A 25,209-nucleotide genomic window follows, 5' to 3' on the forward strand; every position below is an offset into this window, starting at 1 on the left:
ATGTCCAGCGGAGATAAGTCCAAGGCTGCTTCCCAGACCGACGGGAAGGCTGCCCAGAGCAAGAAGTCCGAGATGGGAATGATGTCCTACAAGGTAAGCGGCACTGCCCCCTCTCTCCACCAACTGTTGAAAAAGTCGCAGTAAATATTCACGTTGAGTCTATTTGAGTTTGATTCTATCAGCCGTGGAACCTTGCCTTTGGTTCATACTGACCGATCACGATGCACCTACCCCTGTCAGATGTACGTGTTCGACCAGGAGAACTTCCAGGGCCGCATGATCGAGATCAGCAACGAGTGCATGAACGTGTGTGAGCTGGGCATGGACCGCGTGCGCTCCCTGCGCGTCGAGTGCGGACCGTAAGTCCTGAACACACACACACACACACACACACACACACACACGCTCTGATGGCTTCGTCTCAGAAGTGTCTCGAAACTTTCACACCAACCTCCACTCATCTCCTGTCTGTTCCCCCCTCAGCTTCGTGGGCTTTGAGCAGATGAACTTCTGCGGTGAGATGTACATCCTGGAGAAGGGAGAGTACCCCCGCTGGGACTCCTGGAGCAACTGCCAGAAGAACGACTACCTGCTGTCCTTCAGGCCCGTCAAGATGGTAAGATCTCCCCCCCTCCACACCCCCCCTCTCCCATTGCCGTACCTCGTCTCTCTTATTGACCACTCAAATCTACACGATGCTGGGATATTTTTCTTACACAAGCAACACCTCTATTCCTCTATTCCTCCACTATCTTTTCCATGTAATGTTCCTTCAAGCACCTTCACTAACCCATCTTTCTCCCTGGAACTCAACCCAACTTTCTCTATCTCTTTCTACCGCCCGTACCAGGACCCTGAGAAGCACAAGATCTGCCTGTACGAGGTTGGAGAGTTCAAGGGCCGCAAGATGGAGATCATGGACGACGACGTACCCAGCCTGTTCTCCTATGGTTTCACCGATAGAGTGGGCAGCATCATTGTCAGCTGTGGAACGTGAGTATCAGTCGCCGTCTCAATGTTTAGAGTCAGAATTGCAGGATTGAAAAAGAAAAAAAAAGTGTCGTAAGGTTTAGGGCAAAGCATACAATCTAAAAATGTTGAATTGGTTTGTTTTTTCTTCAGCTGGGTGGGATACCAGTTCCCTGGATACCGTGGTAGCCAGTACCTGCTGGAGAAGGGCGACTACAGACACTTCAATGAGTTTGGAGCCCGCCACCCCCAGTTCCAGTCCGTGAGGCGTATCCGCGACATGCAGTGGCACCAACAGGGCTGCTACACCATGGCCAGCAAGTGAGGCTCGGTGAGGGAGAGAAAGAGAAGGAGTGGAAGCGAGGGAGAGGGGCGGAGGAAGAGGGAACGGGGAAGAGATGTCTGAGTCCTTACCTCAAAACCTTATAGGGTCTACAATCTGACACAGCCAGGGTGGAGGGAGGAGTGAGGATCCACACCCACTCCTGTTCTGGGACCACACCTTATAGGAGGAACCAGCTGGACCCAGAAATATTGAAAAAAAACACCAGACAACCCTCCATTCCTTTCTATCTCTATTCCTCTCTATTTCCCCTATGTGGTCTGACCTTCACCCCTACCCCACACCCCTATTCCAGTCCTTCTGCAGCAACCGGGAACCTGGCATCCCTTGCTGTTTTACACATTATTCTCAGCTCAGGGTGAGATGCACCATGGGAAACTGAGTTTTTAGACCCCTGCCCCTGACTTCCTAAGCCTGTGCATTGCACACCTTCTCTGCTGTACAGAATCCTGGCCAAGTTTTCAATAAAAATAAAAATCCTAATTTCAAAAACGTTGTCTTTGCATTGCTACATATTGCCATTATTATTCAGAAGGGAGATAAATGTTCTCAGTCACCTTCCTGAAAAGAATGACTGAAAGAAGAAATAATATGCAATACAATTATAGTACACTAGGTGGCAGTGTTGTTCATATCTAACTAGACCGTTTACCCCAGTTGGGTACAATACAGAGCCGGTTAAAAAACAACAACAGACTTAATATTATGGAATCAAAGTGATAAATTCATTCTATTGTTTATTTTTTTTATTGGTGGTGAAAAATCCAGAGTGTATAAAAAGTTGCATTGAAATCACCTCAGAAATACTGAAATGTGCAAAACACAGGATGCAATCTGGGTTAAAGCTAAATATCTGCCAACTGTCAACTATATTATGCCCTTTATTGTTATATAGTGCTTTGATTACTTTCTAATGTGAATGGAAAACATCAAGAAAGGTTGGTTATACATTTTCACCGGTGTCATAAGTCTAAAAAGAAAAGCAAAAAGTCTTTCATCTCAAATTATAATCTTAATATTTACGCAAAGACAAAAATTGTTAAATTGAGTACAATCTGAAATGCTGGGTTGGGGTTTTTTCATTAAGGCTGTTGTTCTTTTGTGTGAATGTTCATCTGCGCAGACGGTTTACTGACTACAGCTACTCTGCTTTATCAAATTCAAAGAGTCTTGACTGTCACTTTTTGTCAGCTCCCAATAAGTGCATTCTCGGTGGAAAAGGTGGATCCCCCCAACAACAACAACAGCATAATGCAAATACATTCAATTGGCTGCTTCATACAAAGTGCCAGCTGAAAAAAAAGCACAGAATAAGGGATTTTTAAAGATAATAATATTACAGATTTAATATAGATATATTTAAAGGTTAAATATTATTATATACTGATTTATTGATTCATATTGATCGATACATTTGACATAAATGTAATGATTATGCCTTTAATATCAATGAATGTGTCATTGGAAAAAAAAATGATTGCAAAATGTTGTATTTATTATAAAAAAGAAAACATCACATTTTATATGGCTTTACACTCAAACAGAAAACATAAATATATCAAAAATAAATGTAGAAATCAAAACTAACACATAAATACCGTTGTTGTCTATGAATGTGATTTATTGTTATTAAGGCTCAGCCCATCAAATCTGCCAACTCATACTGTGAAAGTTATATCAGCCTTTCCCAAAAACGGCTGCTATGATCACTTACAGTAGTCAAAGCAGTGAATATATTATTATTTTTATTTTTTTTACAAAAACATCATTACAAAAAATGTATGCTCATAAGAGCAGAGAAAGAATGTTCACTACCGTGTAGTGTGTGATCTCTTATTCAGAAGTTACATAACGTCTCTCCGTCCACTTGCTCAGTCTTCCACATTTTCGGACATCTGGACATTTCAACGTGACATCATCCGCACAAACTCTATGAAGAGGAGGGAATGGGGAACAGCAGGGAAGAGGATGACAGTGCACTCGGTGGCTTAAACCGTCTCATATGGACAAAGTAAGTAAGTAATGGATAAACGGATGTGCACAAAGATGCTCTCTGTTAGGGATGGACGATAAGGACAAAATAAAATACAGCATCACAGTATTCTGAGGATGAGTACCGGTGCTTTCATAAGATACTTAGACATGAGAAATATCTGAGAAACTATCCTTAATAGTGTGGATGTTATAACCAGAATCCCAGAAAATATCTAGTCTCATATCACAATATCTATATATTATAAGGATAAATAAGCCAGCCCTACTCTTGTGAAAAGAGGGGTGGGGTCCTTTCAAATGGTCGGACAATAGCAACGTATGACAATAGTTAGTGGCAGGTCTCTCTCTCTCTCTCTCTCTCTCTCTCTCTCTTTCTCTCTCTCGCTCGCTCACCCTCAAAATCGACCTGGCCGTCGCCGTTGAGGTCGACGTCGCGGAGGATCTCGTCTATCTCTCTGTTGGTCAGCTGTTCCCCCATCAGCTTCTTCATGGCCTCCCGCAGCTCTGTTATACTGATCTGACCGTCCCCGTTGGAGTCAAACTGGACGGGGACAGACGGAGATGGAGAGGGAGGGGGCGGGGGGGGTCAGAGGAAGACGCACGTACGAAAAAGAACAAGACGAAGTTCCAGCCTCCCACCTCTCTGAACGCGTCTCGGAGCTCTTTGACGCCGATCATGTCCGCCGTCTCCGCCAGCATCTTGGGTCCCATGAGCTCCACAAAGTCCTCAAAGTCCACCTTACCGCCACCTTCAGGGCGGGCACAAAAGCAGTGTGGGCATCACCGAGATACAATCAAGCAACCAACTCGCATGATACCCTTGCATAATCAACATTTTTCATTGTATGTGTGACTTTTTATCATTTGAAAGTGCATGCACCGTTTTAAAGACTTAATCATTTAACCCGTAATCGATGCTGCTTATAAGAGTACGTCCCATGTCGTCCCCGGCTGGCACGCCCACTCACATATCTGCTGGCTGAGTTCAATGAGCTCCATCTCGGTGGGCATGTAGCCCATGGTCCTCATACACTCGCCCAGGTCCTTGTGGCTGATGTAGCCCCTCTTATTCTTATCGAACTCCACGAACGCCTCTCGAAGCTCTGCGGGTGGCAGCACAGACGGGTGAGGGCGGTTTTGACGGGAGAGTGCTTTGCGTGCTCTAGTGTCGAGGTGCAGGGACACAAAACGACGTGAGCTCACCTTCAATCTCCTCCGGTCGCAGCTCTCGGTCCTGGCGGAGGCGAGAAGAGTGGAACACGAGGCAGTCAGACACGTTAGTCTCTGTCTCTCCACGTATATGCCACGCTCACACGTGTGCGTGCACACACACACACACACACACACACACACACACACACACACACACACACACATAGGCACGCACTCACACAAACACACACACCCGCACGATTGACAATACAACATGTTATTTTCAAGCAATGAAATGACAACAAGTGGCCGGCTCACAGATATACAGAGAAATGTTGGATCACAGAAGTTGCGGAATGAGATGACATATTATAGTCGAAGAAATTGATGTTCAACACCACAGGAACAAAGAACAAAATGAAGGATGAACATGGATCATGTTACTTGGTCAGGTTTAGGATCATCAGAGATTGGGCTATATCCTGCAAGGAGCTATTGTTAATAGCTGGACCAACAATAACACTTGTAACAAAGAAAGTAAAAAAAAATGTCTGTGTTTCACAGCTCTACTACAATAATTTAACATGATTAGCAAATACATACTCTCACAGTTGTTATGCCCTCTATCCAAAAGAAAAATGCCATCGGGGCACATCTGGAGACGAAATCTACACAAAATCTACACGGATTAACTATATCCAGCCTCCTGCATTATGGCATGGGCTGACCAATTACTAAATGTCCTTCACCATAGTAACCTGATTAATTACTGGAGGTCAACCAGCAGAAGCTGGAGATTAGGAGATTTGAGAGGTGACGGACAAATACAGATGCCACGTTCTCTCTCACACACATTTAGATATTCATATACTTGTACAGTACAAGTATGGCCATGTCGAAGCGAGCTCACCCACCACCGACAAAGAAATGCTCTGAAAGCCGCTGCTTCAATACAGCGCAGAGGATGGATCGGTTAAGAGCTCTGGGGAGAAAACAATATAGATCAGGAGAAAATCCTCTGTGATTTCTTTGGTTTTCCATTTACTTTTGCTCCCCTATTCCAAACCCACTGAACACATACTGCCGTGATTCCCACACTCCATAGGGCAGCCATAATAATACGAAACAGCGGAAGTAGCGTACAAAGACCCCCAGTTTGAACATCAAACAATACAGGATAAATGGGATCATGTGAATGTAGGAAGATATCCGTCAACATGTAGAGGCTATACTTTGCAATATGGAGTGATCCATAAATACAGTTTAACAAGTTGACATGTTACATTGGAATCCCACCGCTGTCGTGTTTCAGAGCTTAGCATATAGAATTCAAGACCAGCTGTTGTTTTGAATGATGATTCCCCATTTTTTTTTTCACATAATTCTCTACTTCATTGGTGAACTGCAGTCTACACTACGACCGATGCGACAAAATGCCAAACATTTTTGAGTCCCTGTTAACATTGGCCGAGTGTCCTCGGTGCTGACCTACGCTGAGCCAGCTGATCGATGCCTTTCCATGGATGGAACTAAACTATTGATCCAGTGGAGCATTTCTGAATCCAAGGGCCCCCCATGAGCTGACCGGGGCCGACCGACACGATGAAATGACAGCACGCCAACAGAGAAACTGAGCCAATGATGTGATGACACGAATGAAATGACGGAAAGTGTGACGATGCCATAAGGGGGTTGCAGGTATAGAACATGGGCAGTTTGCATGTAGCGTCGATATATTGTGGATGTGTGCGTCAGTGTGTGTGTGTGTACATACGATCATCTGTGAAAAACCCTGTTTAAGGAAGATGCAGGCGGGGCCCACGATGTGCAGCATGTTGCAGTTCTTGACCAGCGCGCCAAAGGAATCCTTGAACTCCTTCTCCTCCAGCCCTCTATCCTCCTCTTCGTAGGGCTGCAGCCCTCGCTGAGCGCCTGCCCCCACCTTACCCCTGATGGAGGTGACAGGACCTCCCACTGCCCCCTTAGAGTCACACCAGCCCGGTTAGAGACCGACCGCTCTTCTTTCTAGCCGTGCAGTCTAATCATCAGATGCTGAAATCCTCTCAAGGAACCGGTGCTGATTTATCACCTCCCATCTCGCATCAACATTTTAGTTTGGTTAGAGTCTAGCTTTGTTGTAGGGCCTGCGTAAGCTGCTTATTATTCCACCGTGATCCGTTCAGATCAGCGGATCACCCTCGCATAAAAATAAACTTTATGGATCTCAGTTTCACTCAACGCACGCTCCTCTTACGGAGAGGCCTCAGAAAAAGTAATGTGGCTAAGTGTCCAGTCCACTGGCTGACGCCTTGTCGCCGCCTTACGTAACGCTATCGCAGCCACAAGTAACTCCTTGTGTGTACCATGAAAATATCAACAGATTTACAGATCAACAGTTGACATACTTCAGAAATGTCAACATATAGGATATTTTCACTCCATGGTGAGAAACAAATCTGACCTATGGTAGGATCCATGGAGAGGTCAGGCAAAGCAAGTAGGTCAGAAGTCGAAATTATATAGAGAATCATGTTAAAAACAAACAACAATGTAAACCGTTCTACAGGAAAGAGCAACACCGAAACGCACACACACACACACACACACACACGTATAAATCTCACAGCCGCCGTGAACCGTGGTGGAACAACGCCCGCTGGGCTCAGCAGCTCTTACCTTCCTCATCGCGTCTCTCATAGATGGTTTGGTGCAGTTGCCCATCACTTCATCCTTGTTAAGCAGAAGCCAATCGTACCCTCCCACTATCCACCCCCCCACCCACCCTTTCCACCTCCACCCACTCTCCCGATCGCTCTAGTTTTCTGCTCCTCCGTCACCTCTGCCTCGCTCGCTCTTTTCCGCCCCTTAGCCCCTCTCTCTCTCCTTCACCCCTCTCCTACCCTCAGGACTTGTCGGAGGTCTGGGCGAGGCAAGGGGACGGGCGCCAATGATCAACGCTTCCCGGAGCGTCCCATCCTGCTTGCATGAGCCATCGCATCTGATACTAGAGGGAGTACGTAGGGGAGGGGGGGGACAGCAACGCCAGTCGTAATCCATCCTTGGCTGATCCCGAATGACTCCACCCACCCCAACATTATCTAAACGGCGAGAGATGTTGGGAAAAAGCAGCACGGCACCAAAAGCAAGCGGTCCTATCCCCAGTTACCCCCCCCCGGGCTCCAGCTGGGCCTCCACATCCCTCTTCTCCCGCAAACTCATCAAACCCTCCATTTAATCCCTGTCTCCCTCAATCTCTCCCTCTCCCCCTCTACTCTCTTTTTGTCCGTTTGATACCCCCCTCTTTCTCACCCCCCCCCCCCCCCCCCCCCCCCTTTAAATCTCTCTATCCCTCCCTCTGTCGTCCCCCCTCCAGCAAGTCGCACGTTGCGTCAGCGTCCAAATGACTTCGTCTGAGAGGAGCTCGTGCGAGAGCGGGAGGGAGAATTAGTGGACGCGAACGCGAGGGGCTTAATCCCTCGATTTTAGATTAAAGGGAGAGCTGCGGGCGGTGAAAGGAGAAGGGATGGGAGTCGGGAGACTGGGATGCCCGCGAAAAGCCTTCGAAAGGAGGTGGAAATCGAGCGCGGGGTTTTCCATTTGCGCGCGCAGGTGTAAAATTTGGCGCAACTACATTTGCGGTGAATTCAATTAAAACAAGGGGAAAAAATGTATCCACATCTTTAAAATGTCTTTTTTTTTGTCAATGTCATTTCTTAGGTTCTAAAATAGCATCTCTAAAATAACCTCTATTTGAGCCCATTTTCCAACTAATTTTAATCCGGTTGAGGAAAGACCTTACGACTGACCAATGTCATTATTGAGTAAATAATAGTAAAAGAGAAAGTGCTGAACTGGGGGAGATGGATCTACCCCTATTAAGAGGTACTACGTATTTTTTATTTTTTTTTACTAGCTGTGCCACATAACAAACCAAGAATAAACGGAAAAAGCTCAGGACCTGCAGCTCCAATGAAATCGAACCACATGACATGACCTTTGAATCGAGGGTAAAGCGGGACGAAGGCCTTTTGGCCAGCGCGGTGCTTGCGATGCCAAACGTCGAGGTAAACCGAGTTGCTGTTGCAAACTCTGCCACTATCACACGGCCCAAGTTAAGGGGAAACGTGTGATGCTGAGTGATCAGATAAGCCCCGACACGGCATCTGTCACCAAATCTCTGAAGGCGGATTTGGAAGTGGACACTCACAAGATTTTACACTGAGCACGACAATTGTGTGTGTTAGAGTGTGTGTCCATGTGCGCACATTTGTGTGGGGATAAGTGGAGAAGTTAAACCAATCCCAGGAGTACGGTGGCTCTGAGGGCTCGACGCGCTGCAAATTTAGAGAGCGCATGCAAATAGACAAAAACACTAGCAAATGAAGAAAAACATCTACACACAGACAACACAACACGATACAGAAATGTGCTGCCATCACACCGAACAACAACAGGAGTGTTTCCAGAGGACGCTTAAAAGTGATGCACACGTCTGGACACGCTTGTTATACACTGCGTTCCAAATTATTATGCAAATTGGATTGGAAGTGTCATAAACATTTAATTTTTGGTTTTTCAATTAAACTCATGGACGGTATTGTGTCCCCTTTGGATCACTGAAATCAATCTCAGACACCTGTGATAATTTGTTTGCCAGGTAAGCCCAATTGAAGGAAAACTACTTAGGAAGGACGTTCCACATTATTAAGCAGGCCACAGGTTTCTCAAATAGTACAATGTCTTGGACAAGGTATGAAAACATTAGATATTTCATGAAAACTTAAGCGTGATCATCGTACTGTGAAGAGATTTGTGGCTGATTCAGAGCACGGACGTGTTTGTGCAGATAAAGGCATAATGAGGAAGGTTTCTGCCAGACTAATTCATGGGATTAAGAGAGCAGCTGCTAAAATGCCGTTACAAAGCAGCAAACAGGTATTTGAAGCTGCTGGTGCCTCTGGAGTCCCACACCTTGAGAAGCTCAAGGTGTAGGATCCTCCAGAGGCTTGCAGTTGTGCATAAACCTACTATTGGTCCACCCCTAACCAATGCTCCCAAGCAGAAACGGTTGCAGTGGGCCCAGAAATACATGAAGACTCATTTTCAAACAGTCTTGTTTACTGATGAGTGTCGTGCAACCCTGGATGGTCCAGATGGATGGAGGAGTGGATGGTTGGTGGATGGCCACCATGTCCCAACAAGGCTGCAACGTCAGCAAGGAGGTGGCGGAGTCATGTTTTGGGCCGGAATCATGGGAAGAGAGCTGGTAGGCCCCTTTAGGGCCCCTGAAGGTGTGAAAATGACCTTGGCAAAGTATGTACAGTTTCTGACCACTTTCTTTCAATGTACAAAAAGAAGAACCGTGCCTTCCACAGCAAAATCATCCTCATGCCTGACAATGCACCATCTCATGCTGCAAAGAATACCTCTGTGTCATTGGCTGCTATGGGCTTAAAAGCAGAGAAACTCATGGTGTGGCCCCTTTCCTCCCCTGACCTCAACCCTATTGACAACCTTTGGAGCATCCTCAAGCAAAAGATCAATGAGGGTGGGAGGCAGTTTGCATCAAAACAGCAGCTGTGGGAGGCTATTCTGACGTCCTGCAAAGAAATTCAAGCAGAAAGTCTCCAAAAAGTTCAATGGATGCAAGAATTGTGAAGGTGATATCAAAGAAGGGTCCTATGTAAACATGTAACTTGGCTTGTTCAGATGTTTTTGATTTCAGTAAATATGACCTCCTAATGCTGAAAATTCAACAAATGACCGTTTTCAGTTCTTTACAACCTATACAATGTTTTGAAACTCTGTTGTGCATAATCATTTGGAACAGTTTTTTATTTTTGAAAAAAATACTGTTATCATTGGGAGGTTTGTTCAATAATATTCAAATTATACCTTAACGGCTGATGACTTGAAAATTATACTGACTGTCATTTGCATCGACTTTTTAGGAAAATCAGAGAAAAATATCATTTGCATAATAATTTGGAACGTGGCTCTCTGTCAGTGGTGTTGGAAAATGAGCTCCAAAGTGTTTTTGGTTTATTTTAACATTGTGATGGCATGATTCAGAAATTATTGCAGATATCAGCAGTTATCGTACCGTCCTGTCAATTCAAGTAACCTGATGAAATACACACATTGTATGTAAGCTGGCTATAAGGTTAATAGTTACTTTCAGAACGCGTAATAGGGCACAGGCAAGTTAAACTACCTGTAGGATTTGATATATATATATATATATATATGTATATAGATTTATTTATTTGAATAACATATTATTTATTATTCATTTTTTAAATCAGTTAGTATACGTAAACATCGCTAGAGATCCTTAAAGTTCTAATCCCTGGACGATACTAACACTGGTTAGTTACTGTAACTTTGCCTATGGAGTGGTAAAGGAGGAATTTTGGGTTTCATCTCGGCATACAGTTTAGAGAAAATATATCTCTGTCCCAATGACTTTTTCTTAAGATTGCTGGACTAGATTTCCATTGCAGTGAGAATAAAAGTGTGCAGGTTTAAACTTCTGTGTGGTACAAGCTGTTATCTTAGGCTCATCATGAGGGCTTTCCTTACACCTGTTTGTTTTCCCCACGACAAGTCAAAATGCCTGCTGCCAACAAGGTCTATATCACAGGCATCTGTATGCTGAGGCCACACCTTCATATGTTTTGAGCCACACTTATCATCCACATTGTTCCTTTTCCACGGGTATCGTCCATATTGTGGAATGGAGTTGGCTGGTAATATTGGATGTTTTTGTGGCTCCTTACATTTTTGACATCTTTGCCAGGAGATGGAAAGCCCTTTCCCTTAAAGGGACATTCTGCCAGCTCGGCGCAGTCTGTGTGGTGATGGTTATCGCCAAATTAATTTTGTGGACTTGGGAGAGAGTGGGCTGGCTCCGCCCGTCAGCCGGACAACTGCTGTAGAGAATCACATATCACTGAAAAACATTGAAAATTCTGATCCAAAAGTTCAAGTTGCAGATATTCATAAAACAAAATTCAGTTAAAAAAAAATAAAAATCTGTATTTTCTGTATTTTTTTCCACCCATTTTTGACCACTCAATTTCTGTTGTCGTCTGGTGTGATTGCAGAACATTTCTGTATTGTGTTGTGTCTGAATTGTGTTGTGTTGTTTGTAATGTGTTATGTCTGTTATGTGTTGTGTTTTATGTATTGTGTTGTGTTGTGTTGTCTGCATTGTGTTGTGTGTATTTTGTTGTGTCTGTAATGTGCTGTGTTGTATGCATTGTGTTGTGTCTGTAATGTGTTGTGTTGTGTGTATTGTGTTGTGTTGTGTGTAATGTGTTCTGTCTGTAATGTGTTGTGTTGTGTTGTGTGTATTGTGTTGTGTTGTCTGTATTATGTTGTGTCTGTTGTGTGTTGTGTGTATTGTGTTGTGTCTGTTATGTGTTGTGTGTATTGTGTTGTGTTGTGTGTATTGTGTTGTGTCTGTAATGTGTTGTGTTGTGTGTATTGTGTTGTGTCTATGATGTGTTATATTGTGTTGGTAATGTGTTGTGTGTGTAATGTGTTGTGTTGTGTGTATTGTGTTGTGTCTGTAATGTGTTGTGTTGTGTTGGTAATGTGTTGTGTATGTATTGTGTTGTGTGGTGTGTATTGTGTCGTATTGTCTGAATTTTCAGCGCGTTTTCTAAAAGCGGTGCATGCGTGTTGTCAAATTGGTGAAGATGTTTTCTTCATTTGCTTGTGTTTTGTCTATTTGCTTGTGTGTTTTCTTATCTTGCAGTGTGTTGAGCTCTCAGGGCCACCGTACAGAACCCCATATCTAGCTCCAAACGCCCCCCCCCCCCCCCCCCCCCCCCCCGCCTCTCAGCGTAACACACGAAAAGAAATGAGAAGATTTTCGGTTTTCGATGCTTTTTAACTGTGGGAGAAGCAGCAGGTGGCGTCGTATGCCCACTGCCGTTGTTCTGAGTGTGAATACATGCAAATGCCGGGGAACAGACAAATTGAAATAGGGAGCAGAGCCACTCGTCAACCTTTCAACCTTTAAAAAACAGCAGTCGTACAACAGGAGTTAAAAGAGTGAACTGAGGCAAAGACCCACCTGAAACCCACTGGTGAGGTGAGACAGATGGCTGACTGGCATCGCCCTGTCTGAGGACCGCTTCCTGTTGTAATGCTCACCCATCCCCACTAGAGGCCATCTTGGTCCGGGAAGACAGTTTGGTAATGCACATATTCTATTTATACTGGTAGATCAACTGTCAGCCAAATGGAGCCAAAGCTCGGGTGCGGGTTTTAGGAACGACCACTCAAACCGATAACACCAGCAGGCAAAAAAAAAATCAAAAAAATCGGATAGAAACTATTTTGAGACATTTCTTTTATATAAGGTAAAATGGAAAAAAACAATGCAATCAAGGAAAAGTGCATCTCCACGGGGGGGCGGGGGGGGGGGGGGGGGGGGGGGGTTACGGTCAGGGCTAGGGGGGTGGGTCCGCACTGGAGGCCGGGTCATGGGGCGGCTAGGGTCCTCGAAGTGTGGTCCAAGGATTGCGGCCCTGAAACTGCAGACCCTCTAGTGCGGGAACATGCTGCTCGTCGCACTGGCTTCAATACCCGGATGTAAATGGCTGCCGCTTGATTAGCGCCCACAGCAATTTGATCTCAATACCAAACGGAACAAATTTCACGACAAGATAGCGGGGAAAAAACATCGACGGAGGTGGGATGGTATTATTATTATTATTTTACCCCGGAGGAATCAAGCACAGCATGTAAAAAGAGTCTTTGTTGACAACTGAAGAGCATTGAGCATTGGGCCTGTATTGACCGAGCGGATTTTTGTTTGTTTCTTCTTAAAATCATTTAATGTTTTAAATTAAGTTTTCTCAATAATAAACCATCAAAGTCATTAAAAAAAGGTCTTAAATTTCAATTTTTGAGGTTGTAATTTAAAACATATTTTATTTATCAGTCAACTTTATCGGTCAGTTTCTGATGTTATAGAACCCTACATTAAGTTTACCGCTGAACCCAACACTTGTGAGACGACAAAAGAACTGTCTTAAAAATGTCATATTGGACATCTAAATATCAAATTGAACTCTGATACACTGATCTGCAGACACCCTGTGTATTTACCCACAATCACAAACAATACTTACTGTACTCCATGCAGCAAAATCTCCAAGGCCGCGTAATAGTTTGATCTGGGGAACTGAAACCTCAAGCACATCCGGCACATAATCCAACTTCCGTCAGTCAACCATCTTAACCAATTCAGGCAATTACATACACTACACACAACACGCCTTCATCGCCCAATTAGTCAAATGAAGGTTTGCAGCCGGCTAAAGCCTTGTGTAAAGGAATTCTTTAAGATTCAACCGTGGTCATAGAGTCAGTGAGACAATACTGCTATGAGGGATGACATGAATAATCTATGATACAACCAATACCCCTTGGTCTGATCAATAACCACCTTGATCCTCCATTACTGACGCCATCAATTAATCATGCTAATGACAATGTTTTTTGTATGTGGGCGGTCTGTGTGTGTGTGTGTGTGTGTGTGTGTGTCTGTGTGTGTGTGTGTGTGTGTGTGCGTGTGTGTGTGTGTGCGCACGCACCTTTCTTTGCACTTGTTATTAATTTTGGTCACTTATTGCTTTTTTACACATCCAATCTCCCAGGCATCAGAATAATTGGACAATGGTCACACTTCTCTGTCACACACAGACACGTGCGCACGCACGCACGCACGCACGCACGCACGTACACAAAGCACGTACACACAGCAAACGGTGTGCACCTCTCTTGTTCATGATGTGTATTCCTATGTCAGATAGCTGATGCAAAAGGTAACTTGACTCTGACCCTTTACTGGAACCCAGAGTTCCATTGTGTCTCCATGGTGAAGTTAATGTGGTTGTGTGTATGTGTGTGTGTGTGTGTGTGTGTGTGTGTGTGTGTGTGTGTGTGCGTGTGTATGTGTATACATGTTTGTTGGCGTCCTTTGTGCGTGTGTGAAAGAGAGAGCAGTTAACCTGATAGACGTATTGTGTTGTATTGTGTCGGTGTCCAATGACTGGCGCTGTCTGTCAGTGAAAGACAAGACGATAACCAGATGAGTCAGGCGAGGGAGAAGGAGGCACCCTCCAAAGGAAGCAAAGAAGGAGGCATCCTCCATGGGAAGGGGGCACCAGCAGTAAGAACGCGGGAAGCAGGCACGTCAGTGGGAACAAGGGAAGGAGGCACCCTCAGTAGGAACCAGCCAAGCAGGCACCCTCCATAGGAAGGAGGCACTGTCAGTAGGAACCAGGAAAGGAGGCACCCTCCATAGAGCCAGAGAAAGGAGTACACTCAGTGGGAACCAGTCAAGGAGGCACTGCCAGTAGGAACCATGCCAGGAGGCACCCTCCATAGGAGCCAGGGAAAGGAGCACAGGAACCAGGCCAGGAGGCACCCTCCATAGGAAGGAGGCACCGTCAGTAGGATCCAGACTAGGAGGCACCCCCCATCGGAAGGAGGCACCGTCAGTAGCAACCAGGCCAGGAGGCACCCTCCATAGGAAGGAGGCACCGTCAGTAGGATCCAGACTAGGAGGCACCCTCCATAGGAAGGAGGCACCGTCAGTAGAAACCAGGCCAGGAGGCACCCTCCATAGGAGCCAGGGAAAGGAGCACACTCAGTGGGAACCAGTCAAGGAGGCACCGTCAGTAGGAAGTGAATGGGTAAGAACTAATAGAGTGGCATGAAGCGAGAAGAACATGATATTGTAGAACGTTGAATGGAGAAAGTGACTTATTTCTGGCGGCGTTTCTTGTTTTTGTGTCATCAGAGCACATGTTGCTTTGGGTCGCTACAGCTGGCACAGGCCCACAGGTTATGATATGAAATATCAAGTAATATGATGTATCTTGTCTTAATGGTTGGACATCAAGAAAATGTATTGCAAACCATCCACCTGTCCCCTCTCTTCTCTTCTCTTCTCTTCTCTTCTCTTCTCTACCCACCTCACTTTGCCTAATTGTTGAAAGCAATCCAAATTGGAACAGATGGATGAGGGGAAAGAGAGAGCGTAGGCACGATACAGTCTTTGGGGAAATTTTATTTTATTTTTTCCATCCCCTCCATGACTGCTTTCTCTATCCCCTGAGCTCTCTCCTCTCTCTCTCACTCTCTCTCTCTCTCTCTCTCTCTCTCTCTCTCTCTCTCTCTCTCTCTCTTCTCTCTCCATCTTTCTCAATCCTATTTATTTTGGATGTCTTGCATCATCTCTGACATCACATTTTTCTTTTTAGATTGATGTCCCGTTGCTCTCTCTACCTCCTCCAGAGCATGTGTGTGTGTGTGTGTGTGTGTGTGTGTGTGTGTGTGTGTGTGCAGCCATGATCAGGTCGTGGGACTCGTTTGTGCCTTCAGATCGAAAACAGACAGTGAGTCACACGTCCAGGTCAGGGTATGGTGGTGGTGGAGGGGTACTGTGTACCAACATAATATTCACCCTACACACATACAAGCCCACAGACGAAAGACCCACAGGTGACAGATGTGGTAATGCTGGACCCTTCCGTGCCAAGTGGTGTGTCATGGCTTACCATGTGGCGGAAGGGATGGGATGCGGTGCGGCGCTCAAACGGTACGATGACTATGGTCATATCCGTTACGGATTACACTTTTGTAATGGTGCGCAAAGTAAAGCTTTAAGCCGCCCTCACACACACACGCCATCCACATCCCTCGCTGAAATGTATGTATTTTAAAAAGAAATGACTAAAGTTCCGCGCTGGGAGGCGACAGGAACGCGGCAGAGACGGCTATTTAAGTATTGGAGCAGACGCGGGCTTTATTTTCGTAATGGGGGCTTAGATTTTCAATCAAGCCTCGGAGAGGGCATTCAATCAGCCGGAGATCCGGCTGCACCCTATCACGGGTGGGAACAGTCAAACACACGGGGTAGATGTGCGTGCACACTCACACACACACACACACACACATTCACGTTGACACAGATGCAACAAAACACAGACAATGGCACCAACACATTTAATACGCTGAAGCCTACCTGCGTACATGAGCACCACGCGCACGCACACACACACACACACACACACACACACACACACACACACACACACACACACACACACACACACACACACACACAAACTCCCCGGTCCCTACCTGTCCGAACACAGAATCCACGATGGGCAGCAGATCAATGGGCTCTTTCTCCCCCTCCCCACATTGAGGTCCCTCCATCATGTCCTCCAGCTCTTCCTCCAGCGTCTCGCCGTCCTCCTCGGACGCCCGGTGGGGCCTCTGGCCGCGAGACTGCCGGGGCCGGGAATCTTGGACGTCCGTGTCTCCCCCGCCGCCGCTCTCGTTGGTTCTCCTCTTCTGCTTCTCCACCTTCTTCTTGATGGATGCCTGCACCTGGAGGAAGGGGGGGGAAAGTGGCTGAAAGCAGAAGTCCATCAAAAAGGTCCTGGTGTGAAAGTCTAAGGATCATGGGAGGTTTCTGAGGAAGCGGGTTCAGAGGCTTCATTTCACATGTCTAAACGTCATCACGAGAAAAATTATTGCATTAAGAATAATAATAACAGCTACTTTTTCAGGCTTGACATAAAATCGAGATTCATTGATGATTAAGATTTGTAATTATTTGGCAGATGCCAAATAAATGATCAAGAGGTAATGGTAAAACCCCTTCTGTATAAGTATTGTTGACGCATCATTTGACTTTTTCCATTCTCAGGATGTAAACTTTTATTCCCCACAGAGAGAAACACTGTCGTTCACAAGCCTCCTGTAATGTCAGACGGCTGCTATTGGAGTCCTCTTGGTTTGGGGTTTGCGAAATGAACAGCTTCAATCGCTCATAACGTGGTCTCCTCAATACTTCTCGACTCGGCCGGTGCCGAGGACCGGAATTGTGACACTCCAAAACACACACACACGCATTCCTACATTTTGATGCGGATATAGGGTCAAATAGACTATTACTCACGCACACTCACACACACACACACACACACAGATACACACCTGTTTTGCCGATTGCTCCTGTGGTGCACTCATCGCTGCAGTGCCGCCTCCTCCGGCAGAAGATCCCTCTCGAATCAGCATGAACATCTCGGTGTCAGAGGCTCCCTCTCGCTCTCTCTCTCTCTCCCTCTCTCTCTCTCTCTCTCTCTCTCTCGCTCTCACTCTCTCCCCCTCCCTCACCCTATCCCTCTTTCCTACTCTCCTCTCGACCGTATCAAGCTGTCGTCGGTGTTTTTGTTTTCCCGGCCTGCTTTTGTTTGGGTTTTTTTGGTTTTTTTTTCATACAATTTTTCTCGCGATTCTGCTTGCAGGGGATATCTGAAACTTGGAAAAATTCCCTCCCCCTTAGACCCCTTAGCGATCAGCTGCAGATAGATCCCCCGGCAGCGGCGACCATCAATTTCCAGAATGTCTGAAATTTCTTGCGGTTGTATTTCCCTTCCTCCGTCGCTTCGGTTTTCTCTGCTCCCGCACTGTGCTGTACCTTCTCCAGTGGCCGTGTCAGACTGCCGCGTCTCGCCATCGCCCTCTCTTTTCTCCTCGGCCTGTCCCAGGATGGGAGGTTTTTTTTTTTCATCATCGGGGGATTGGATTCCTTGAACCTCCACCGACACCCTACACCTCCCGAGCTTCTCCTCCTTCGCGTCGTCTACCTGTAACACGCAGACCTAGGGTATCTCTCCCTCTTACCTTCTCCCTCTCTTCCACTTGTTTTTTTCTCTTTCACTTTCCACAACCTGAGCCAGAACATTATTTTGCTCGTAAATTGTTTTGCTCCCCCTGACATTGAAGAAACAGTGGGCAACGTTTCCTGTCAGTTTTTTGATTTTTTTTTTCGCTTTACTCATGTCTTCCCCTTCTGCCTCCGACTTATCTCGTACCTTTTACTTGTTTTCTTCCCTTTCCTGACCTTTGCTACTCCTCCTCCATTCATCCATTCTTTCCTGTCACCATCATTTGATTCGAGTTGTAATTCCCATTTCCACCCTCTCTCTCTCTCTCTCTCTCCTGTTTCTCTCTCTAAGTCCACCTGTCCTCAATCCCCTCCTCGTTCATCTTTATCTTCATATTTCCAGCCTATGTTGTAACACAAATTGGATTCTATCTGAGTTGCTCAGGTCAGCTATTTATTTCATTGAGGGAAAGAGAGAGAAAGAGGGAGAGACGAGGGTGCTGATGTGGAATAGGCTGTGATGTGAGGATAAAAGGGTTTCTATGGATAACGCATGGCGCCGGTGTCACAAATAACACACATGGATAAATAAATTAGGGCTGGCATGACGGCGTACACACAAACACACACACACACACACACGCACACACACACCTCAGGTACATGTGTTATCACTGACCTCCCTCGACATACATGCTCAGAACCACCGTTTTCAACCCAACACAGCAAGCAATACGGTTCCCATTAGGTTGCATACATGAGAGCTGTATTTTAGGGCCATCCCTGGAAATCTGCCGTGGCAGTGGGGAGGGGTTTTGACGGCATCTGCAGGTGGAGCCAGTTCTCGTTTCACCCCTCCACCCCCCCCAGCCTCTCTCTCCTGACAGCGAGGCTGATCTCCCACTCCAGCCTGCACACTACGGTGGTTACATACATATTTTTGTCTGAAAAGACAACCTTCTTGACTTTTGTTTAAATGAATACCTGCCTGTAAAGGCTGCTTTTTGTTCTACCTGCCTCCTGGTTCATCTCTGCCCCAGAAAACGACAGGAGGCTTGTTACACATGGCTTCATAGCTCCTCTCTAAAGCGCCTTAATTCCACTAAAAGCATCTGCTTTCTATAAATAAAGTATTATCAGCCTTCCGCCTCTTTCATCCCTCCCTCTCTCCTTTCTGTCTCCCCAGCCTCCCAGCTTCCATCCCTTATGTCAGTGTCCGATTGTATCACAGCTTGAAGCAGCGGGTATTCATTGGGAGCATCGATGCAATAACACGCATAACCATCTCACTAAACATTATTTTTATTTTTACTCTCCTTCAATCTACCTCCCAAAGGGGCGTTGGCAGCATTTGTTTGTTATGTGAAACTTGATGGCATTCATGGGCTGGAAATGCCAGAAGTCTCTTAATGTGGATGTAATTTCCTGTATTCTGGTGCAGGTGAATTTGCCAGAAAGAGAAACTAATGACACCAGAGTAGTATAATCATAGTAATAATGAAGTTTAAAGATGGAATGAATCTGATATTGTTTGACATACTGAAAGGATGCACTGGTATTCACCACAGTAAAAGCGAGGAAAACAGAAATAATACATATATATATATATATATATATATATATATATATATAAATATATATATATATATAAGTATTATTTCTGTTTTCCTCGCTTTTACTTACTTACTATATACGTATATACACAGTGCATCGCAGCTTGCTGTGTATGGGGCTGCCTAGCCGCCCTCTACCCAGAGACCCACCGCCGAAAGCTCCTACAATGGGCACGCGAGTGTCAGAACTGGACCATGGAGCAATCGAAGAAGGTGAATCATGTTTTTTTTTACATCATATGGATGGCCAGGTGTATCTGCGTTGTTTACCTGGGGAAGAGATGGCACCAGGATGCAAAATCGGAAGAAGGTAAGCCGGTGGAGGCAGTGTGATGCTCTGGGAAATGTTCTGCTGGGAAACCTTTGGTCCTGGCATACATGTTACTTTGACACGCACCACCTACCTAAATATTGTTGCAGACCAAGTACACCCATTCACGACAACGGTATTTCCTGATGGCAGTGGCCTCTTTTAGCAGGATAATGCACCCTGCCACATGGCAAAGAATGTTGAGGAATGGTTTGGGGAACATGACAAAGAGTTCAAGGTCTTGGCCTCCAAATTCCCCAGATCTCAATCCGATTGAGCATCTGTAGGATGTGCTGGAACAACAAGCCTGATCCACTGGGCCCCACCGCGCAACTTACAGGACTTGAAGAATCTTGCTGCCAGAGCGTCTTAAAGAACGTCTTGGTGCCAGATACCACAGGACACCTTCAGAGGTCTTGTGGAGTCCATGCCTCGATGGGTCAGAGCTGTTTTGGCAGAACACAATATGAGGTGGTTTTAATGTTGTGGCTGATTGGTGTTTTTGTAGCAGTTCCGCCTGCCACAAGCCACGCGAGCGGCTTTTCCAGGGCCCTCCGACACAGAGACACAGGCAATGGTGTTGAAACATATCAGTTTATTCAAGAGAGAGGGCAAGACGGAACCAGATATAAATGTCATGACAAGGGCTCCTCCTTTGTGTTTGGGGATGGGTGATTTAACCTGTGCTGGTTGATTGCTCTGATGAGCAACAGGCATACAGTCACCCCTGATTCTGGTCCAAATTACCTATACCCAAGACAGGTCTGGCTGCTGAAACCACACCACCCCCACACCCCATATATAATATTAATCCACGTCATCCCCTCCTTTCTCCCTTTCTCCTTAAGGCATTAACCTACATTAAATACTTCTCTTTCAAACTAAAAACAGACCTTGATGGCGTATGCTCTCTGGTGTCCTGCAGGGCAGTGAGGGCCACGTCTCTCTCTCTCTTTCTCTCGGTCCAGTTGCTAATGAGGTTTCCATTAATCACTTTAAGCCAATCTCATCCCCCATCGCCCACCCCAACTCTCTTCAGATGTTCTGTTCTACCCCCACACCCCTCCCCTCCCGCCCATGCCCCATCTCATCAGTCTCCTCGTTGATTATTGATGGGGGGTTCAGGCGAACTCGGACAGGAGAGAGAGAAGGGATCAATTACAGTCAAGCTAAAAGAGTTAGTTAAAAATAGAGAATGGGCGGGCGGGACTGGTATTTTGGGGAACAGAGAGGTCAGAGGGAGCGGAAACACAGTGGGAGGAAGAGAGATGGACTGACAAAAAAGTTCCAAAAAGTCAATCAATTGCTTTTCTATATTTAGTGGGATCTCACTCCACTGCGGAATGGCATCTCCAGCGGTGAGGGGGATGCGTAAATTATAGCAGGGAGCGGCGGAGCAGTAATTTAGAAGTGAAGAAGGCTTGTGTTACTGTTGCAGGTCGATCGGCCGGCGATCTAATTACTGATCAGTATAGTGGAGGTACTGAAGGGTCACATTTTAAATACCTCTGGCAGGGATGGTCTTCAAACTGGTCCACGGATAATGTAAAAGCATGTGACGCAAAAAGAGATTAAGACATGGACACCGATCGGTCTTTTATGTGCTTGTAACAGAAGACGCCGTCGAACAGGTCGCACAATACGAGCCGCCATAGGAACTTGTCTGCGCTTTGACCCATGAGGCGAATGAAGAGGATCGATCACCTTATAGGCCACTGAGCATTGAAAATGGTCCCTTCAAGACACAAACAGGTAATCAACACACAAGTATCCAATGTGCGGCAGAGACACTTAAGGATATCACATTTAATACAAACATATGCATGGATATATTTACTGGAGGGATGCTTGTGGTGGGTTGAATACTCTTGAAACAATCTTGTTTTGTCAATGTGGTTCCACTGGGACACCGGCGCCCACATTTTTTTTTTTTTTTAACTTTTATTCCGATTGTTATAGATATTTATTATAGATTAATATAGATGTAGATATTTAACCAGAAAGGTCCATGCCCTGATGGGACACTTCCATGCTTTATTTTTATGAACAACACATTGCCAAAATGACGTCCAGGTGAACTGACGACTCTTGAAGTGACTTAGGTATCATTATCTAACAGGTGATTGAGCTGCAGTCGAAGTGATATTACATGATATTACGAATATTACTAGTTAGAATACAGATAAGATAAGATATACTACAAATTCTTGTACTTTAATGATGATACACACTGAAGCCAATTCTTGTTTAAGGGGACATTTGCCTGTTGCATAGACACCTTTCCCACTGCACCAAAAACCCGGTAACACCCGCTAACATCTGGTATTTGTCACCAGTGGGAAAGGAAAAACGTGAGTCGCGGTCCGCGGTCAAATGATCCAGAAATAGACCCGGGTTTTAATCGGCTCCACCTCTGACTGGCTCTGATGTGGTACCGGGGCAACCCAGCAAATCTTTGCCCCATTTACCTGCGCGATGCGACGTGCGTTGAAATTCCGGACGTTGGTGCATACTGTAGATGGACAGCAATATCTATGTATCAGTCTGTCATTTCATATATCATTTCATTTAGAATCCAGAATCAGAAGTTATTTACTTTATTCTGCACGGGGTACCTTGAAATGTTATAAGTGTAGGGACCACAGAGGAGAACCCCCACAGTGATCCATGAACCCTCGCAGTGATCCATGCTCCTTCTACTGTATTGGTGGGTGCAGAGGGTCGTTCATGAACGATCCGATTCTTTTGAACGGCTCAAAAGACTTTTTTTTTTTTTTTTTAGGTTTTACAGTTTTATGTCATTGTTTGTTTAAGTTGCCATCTCCTTGACTGTTTTACTCCCAATCACATTGAAACCATGACACGCCCCTTTTTCTGGTGTGTTTGTGACTTGACACCAAAAAAAAAAAAAAAAAAGAGCTTTTCTCCTGGCAATGGGAAAGGTGTCAATTGCTTATTTTTAACAAGTTGACCCAGAACCCCCTCATTTTGGTAAAAAAAAAATTGAGCCTCACTCCTCCCACTGCAAAATAAAAAACCTATTATGACCTATTATGCAAAACTCACTTTTTCAATGCTTGTGCACATATATTTGGGTCGTTGATGGGACTTCTAACACACACACTGTGAAATAAGACAACTCAGTCAGAGGTCTTGTGGAGCCTCAACAGGTCAGAGCTGTTTTGGCGGCAGGAGGGGGAGCTACACAATATACGTGGTTATAAGTGGTGGTTTTAATGTTGTGGCTGATCGGTGCAGGTCACCTTTAAGGAGTGGGTGAGGAATGGGGAGTGTGCGGGGGGGGGGGCGTGTCTCAATTCCAAAAAGTTTGAAAATCTGCAGTTTCACAGTCCCTGCTCAGGCAATGCAGAGCAGTTGGTCATTGTATGTGTGATGTAGAGAGCCCCTAAAAGTACTTACTATCTGTGATGGCGATGTGATCACATTTGTAACGAAACAATACTATTCTGGGCATAATTGATGTGTTTCATAAGAGAGCTGGCATATACTTCCGTTTACAGCAAAAAAAAACAAAAAAAACATGCTCTAGTCGCTAAACTAACTGGGACCAATCTTTAATCCCCAAGTCTACCCTGAAGTCAAAGCATCTCCAGCTGCAGACTGCACTGTCAGTCATTGGCAGTTTCTCTACTGTTACCAATGTTACCAAGACAGTCACTATAGCTCAAACAAGGAAACAATTAATTATCCTAACTTGTGCATGAGTTGTCTATTGCCAATAGATTGAAGTTGTAATATGAACCTGTAAATTATGTAAATTGGTTTAAATAAAAAATAAAAAATAAAAAAAGCTACTGTTGAAATGCAAGGAATGAATACATGCTTGGAGAAAATATAATCTGTATGCGATACAATATGATTTGCAGCATTTCAGGACTACTTATATGATATGCAAGGCTCAAAATATTCTGTGTATCTGTTATTCAGATGTAGGATATCACATTATATTATATTTACTTTAAATCCTATGACACTTCTACAGAGAAAATGGCATGAATCCTATGAAAGATATTTGGTCCATCACATCCCTGAGGAAACCGCACAGGGCATTATGGGAGCAAGTTTGTGTGTCTTATATAACATATTACTATATGTACAATATGCATGAGGCGGTAGGCCTAAAGTTGAGCGTCTTTACCACCTCAGGCAGCTGAGGAAATTCCAGGTCTCGGTGAGGATCCTCAAGTCCTTCTGCTGTGCAGTGGAGAGCATCCTGACAGGCAACATCACTGCCCGCTTTGGGAACTGTACTGCTCAGGACAGGCGGGCCCTGCAGAGGGTGGTGCGTTCTGAACGTACCACCGGAACTCCACTCCCCTCCCTGCAAGACCTATACACCAGGAGGTGTAGTAGCAGGGCCCGCAGGATCATGAAGGATCCTCACCACCCCAACAACGGACTGTTCCAGCTGCTGCGGTCGGGCAAGAGCCTCCGCAGTCACACAGCGAGGACAGAGAGACTGATACAGAGTTTTTTCCCGCAAGCCATAAGAACTGTCAACGCTGACCTCACCAGGGGTCCTCACTGGGCCACACACATAGGCTCCACTACCTTCTGTACTGTATGTAGCATACTGTACCGCATACTGTGTCACTGTTCAGGCTTGTTCGTGATGCCGTATTGCTGCGCCGTACTGTTGTATACTGTACTGTATTATCCCACAAACACTACCTGACTCTATTCATATGCCACTTTAATGCACATATCTGTATATACATAAATAGCCTATTCCATATACATAAATCTATCCCGTATACTGTACATAAGCCTATTCCCTTTATCTATTCTGTACCCCCACCCTGCATGAGTTCTTGTTTTATTTTATTCTATATATTTTCATTTTATCCTATAGTATTCGACTTACTGCATTACGTTTTAGAAATCAGTTTTTAGTCAAGTAGAAATTGTTAGGTAACTACTGTGTTCAGTCTAGGACATATTGTGTGTAATCACCGGGTGCCTTGCATTGACATTTCACTGCATATATTTATGAAAGTCTGTATATGTATGTGACGAATAAACCTCTTGAATCTTGAATCTTGACAAAGGGTGACACCATAACTAGGGCACATTGAGAACAGGTATACACGAAAGTTTGAAC

The 25,209-nt window shown here is 45.2% G+C and overlaps 2 protein-coding genes across 3 annotated transcripts; one reads left to right on the forward strand and one right to left on the reverse strand.

Moving 5' to 3' along the window:
* On the forward strand, positions 1-1,294 carry crybb1l1 (crystallin, beta B1, like 1; the record flags this gene model as incomplete). Its single annotated transcript, XM_080007863.1, has 5 exons — positions 1-93; positions 241-359; positions 484-616; positions 851-993; positions 1,123-1,294. The coding sequence occupies 5 exons, from the start codon at positions 1-3 to the stop codon at positions 1,292-1,294; spliced, it is 660 nt and encodes a 219-aa protein (XP_079863989.1).
* Positions 1,295-3,216: 1,922 nt separating this feature from the next.
* Positions 3,217-17,578, reverse strand: cabp2b (calcium binding protein 2b; the record flags this gene model as incomplete). 2 transcript variants are annotated; one of them, XM_080008507.1, is made up of 7 exons in its annotated part: positions 3,217-3,242; positions 3,701-3,848; positions 3,947-4,056; positions 4,276-4,410; positions 4,511-4,541; positions 16,628-16,879; positions 17,492-17,578. In XM_080008507.1, 7 exons carry the CDS (start codon positions 17,576-17,578, stop codon positions 3,217-3,219), a joined length of 789 nt encoding a protein of 262 aa, XP_079864633.1. The 2 variants fall into 2 exon arrangements, with proteins under 2 accessions (XP_079864633.1, XP_079864634.1); XM_080008508.1 differs by lacking the exons at positions 16,628-16,879; positions 17,492-17,578 and adding an exon at positions 7,136-7,180.
* Positions 17,579-25,209: the final 7,631 nt, after the last annotated feature.

Source organism: Zeus faber, assembly GCF_960531495.2.
Source record: "Zeus faber genome assembly, chromosome: 10".
Classification (NCBI taxonomy): Eukaryota; Metazoa; Chordata; class Actinopteri; order Zeiformes; family Zeidae; genus Zeus; species Zeus faber.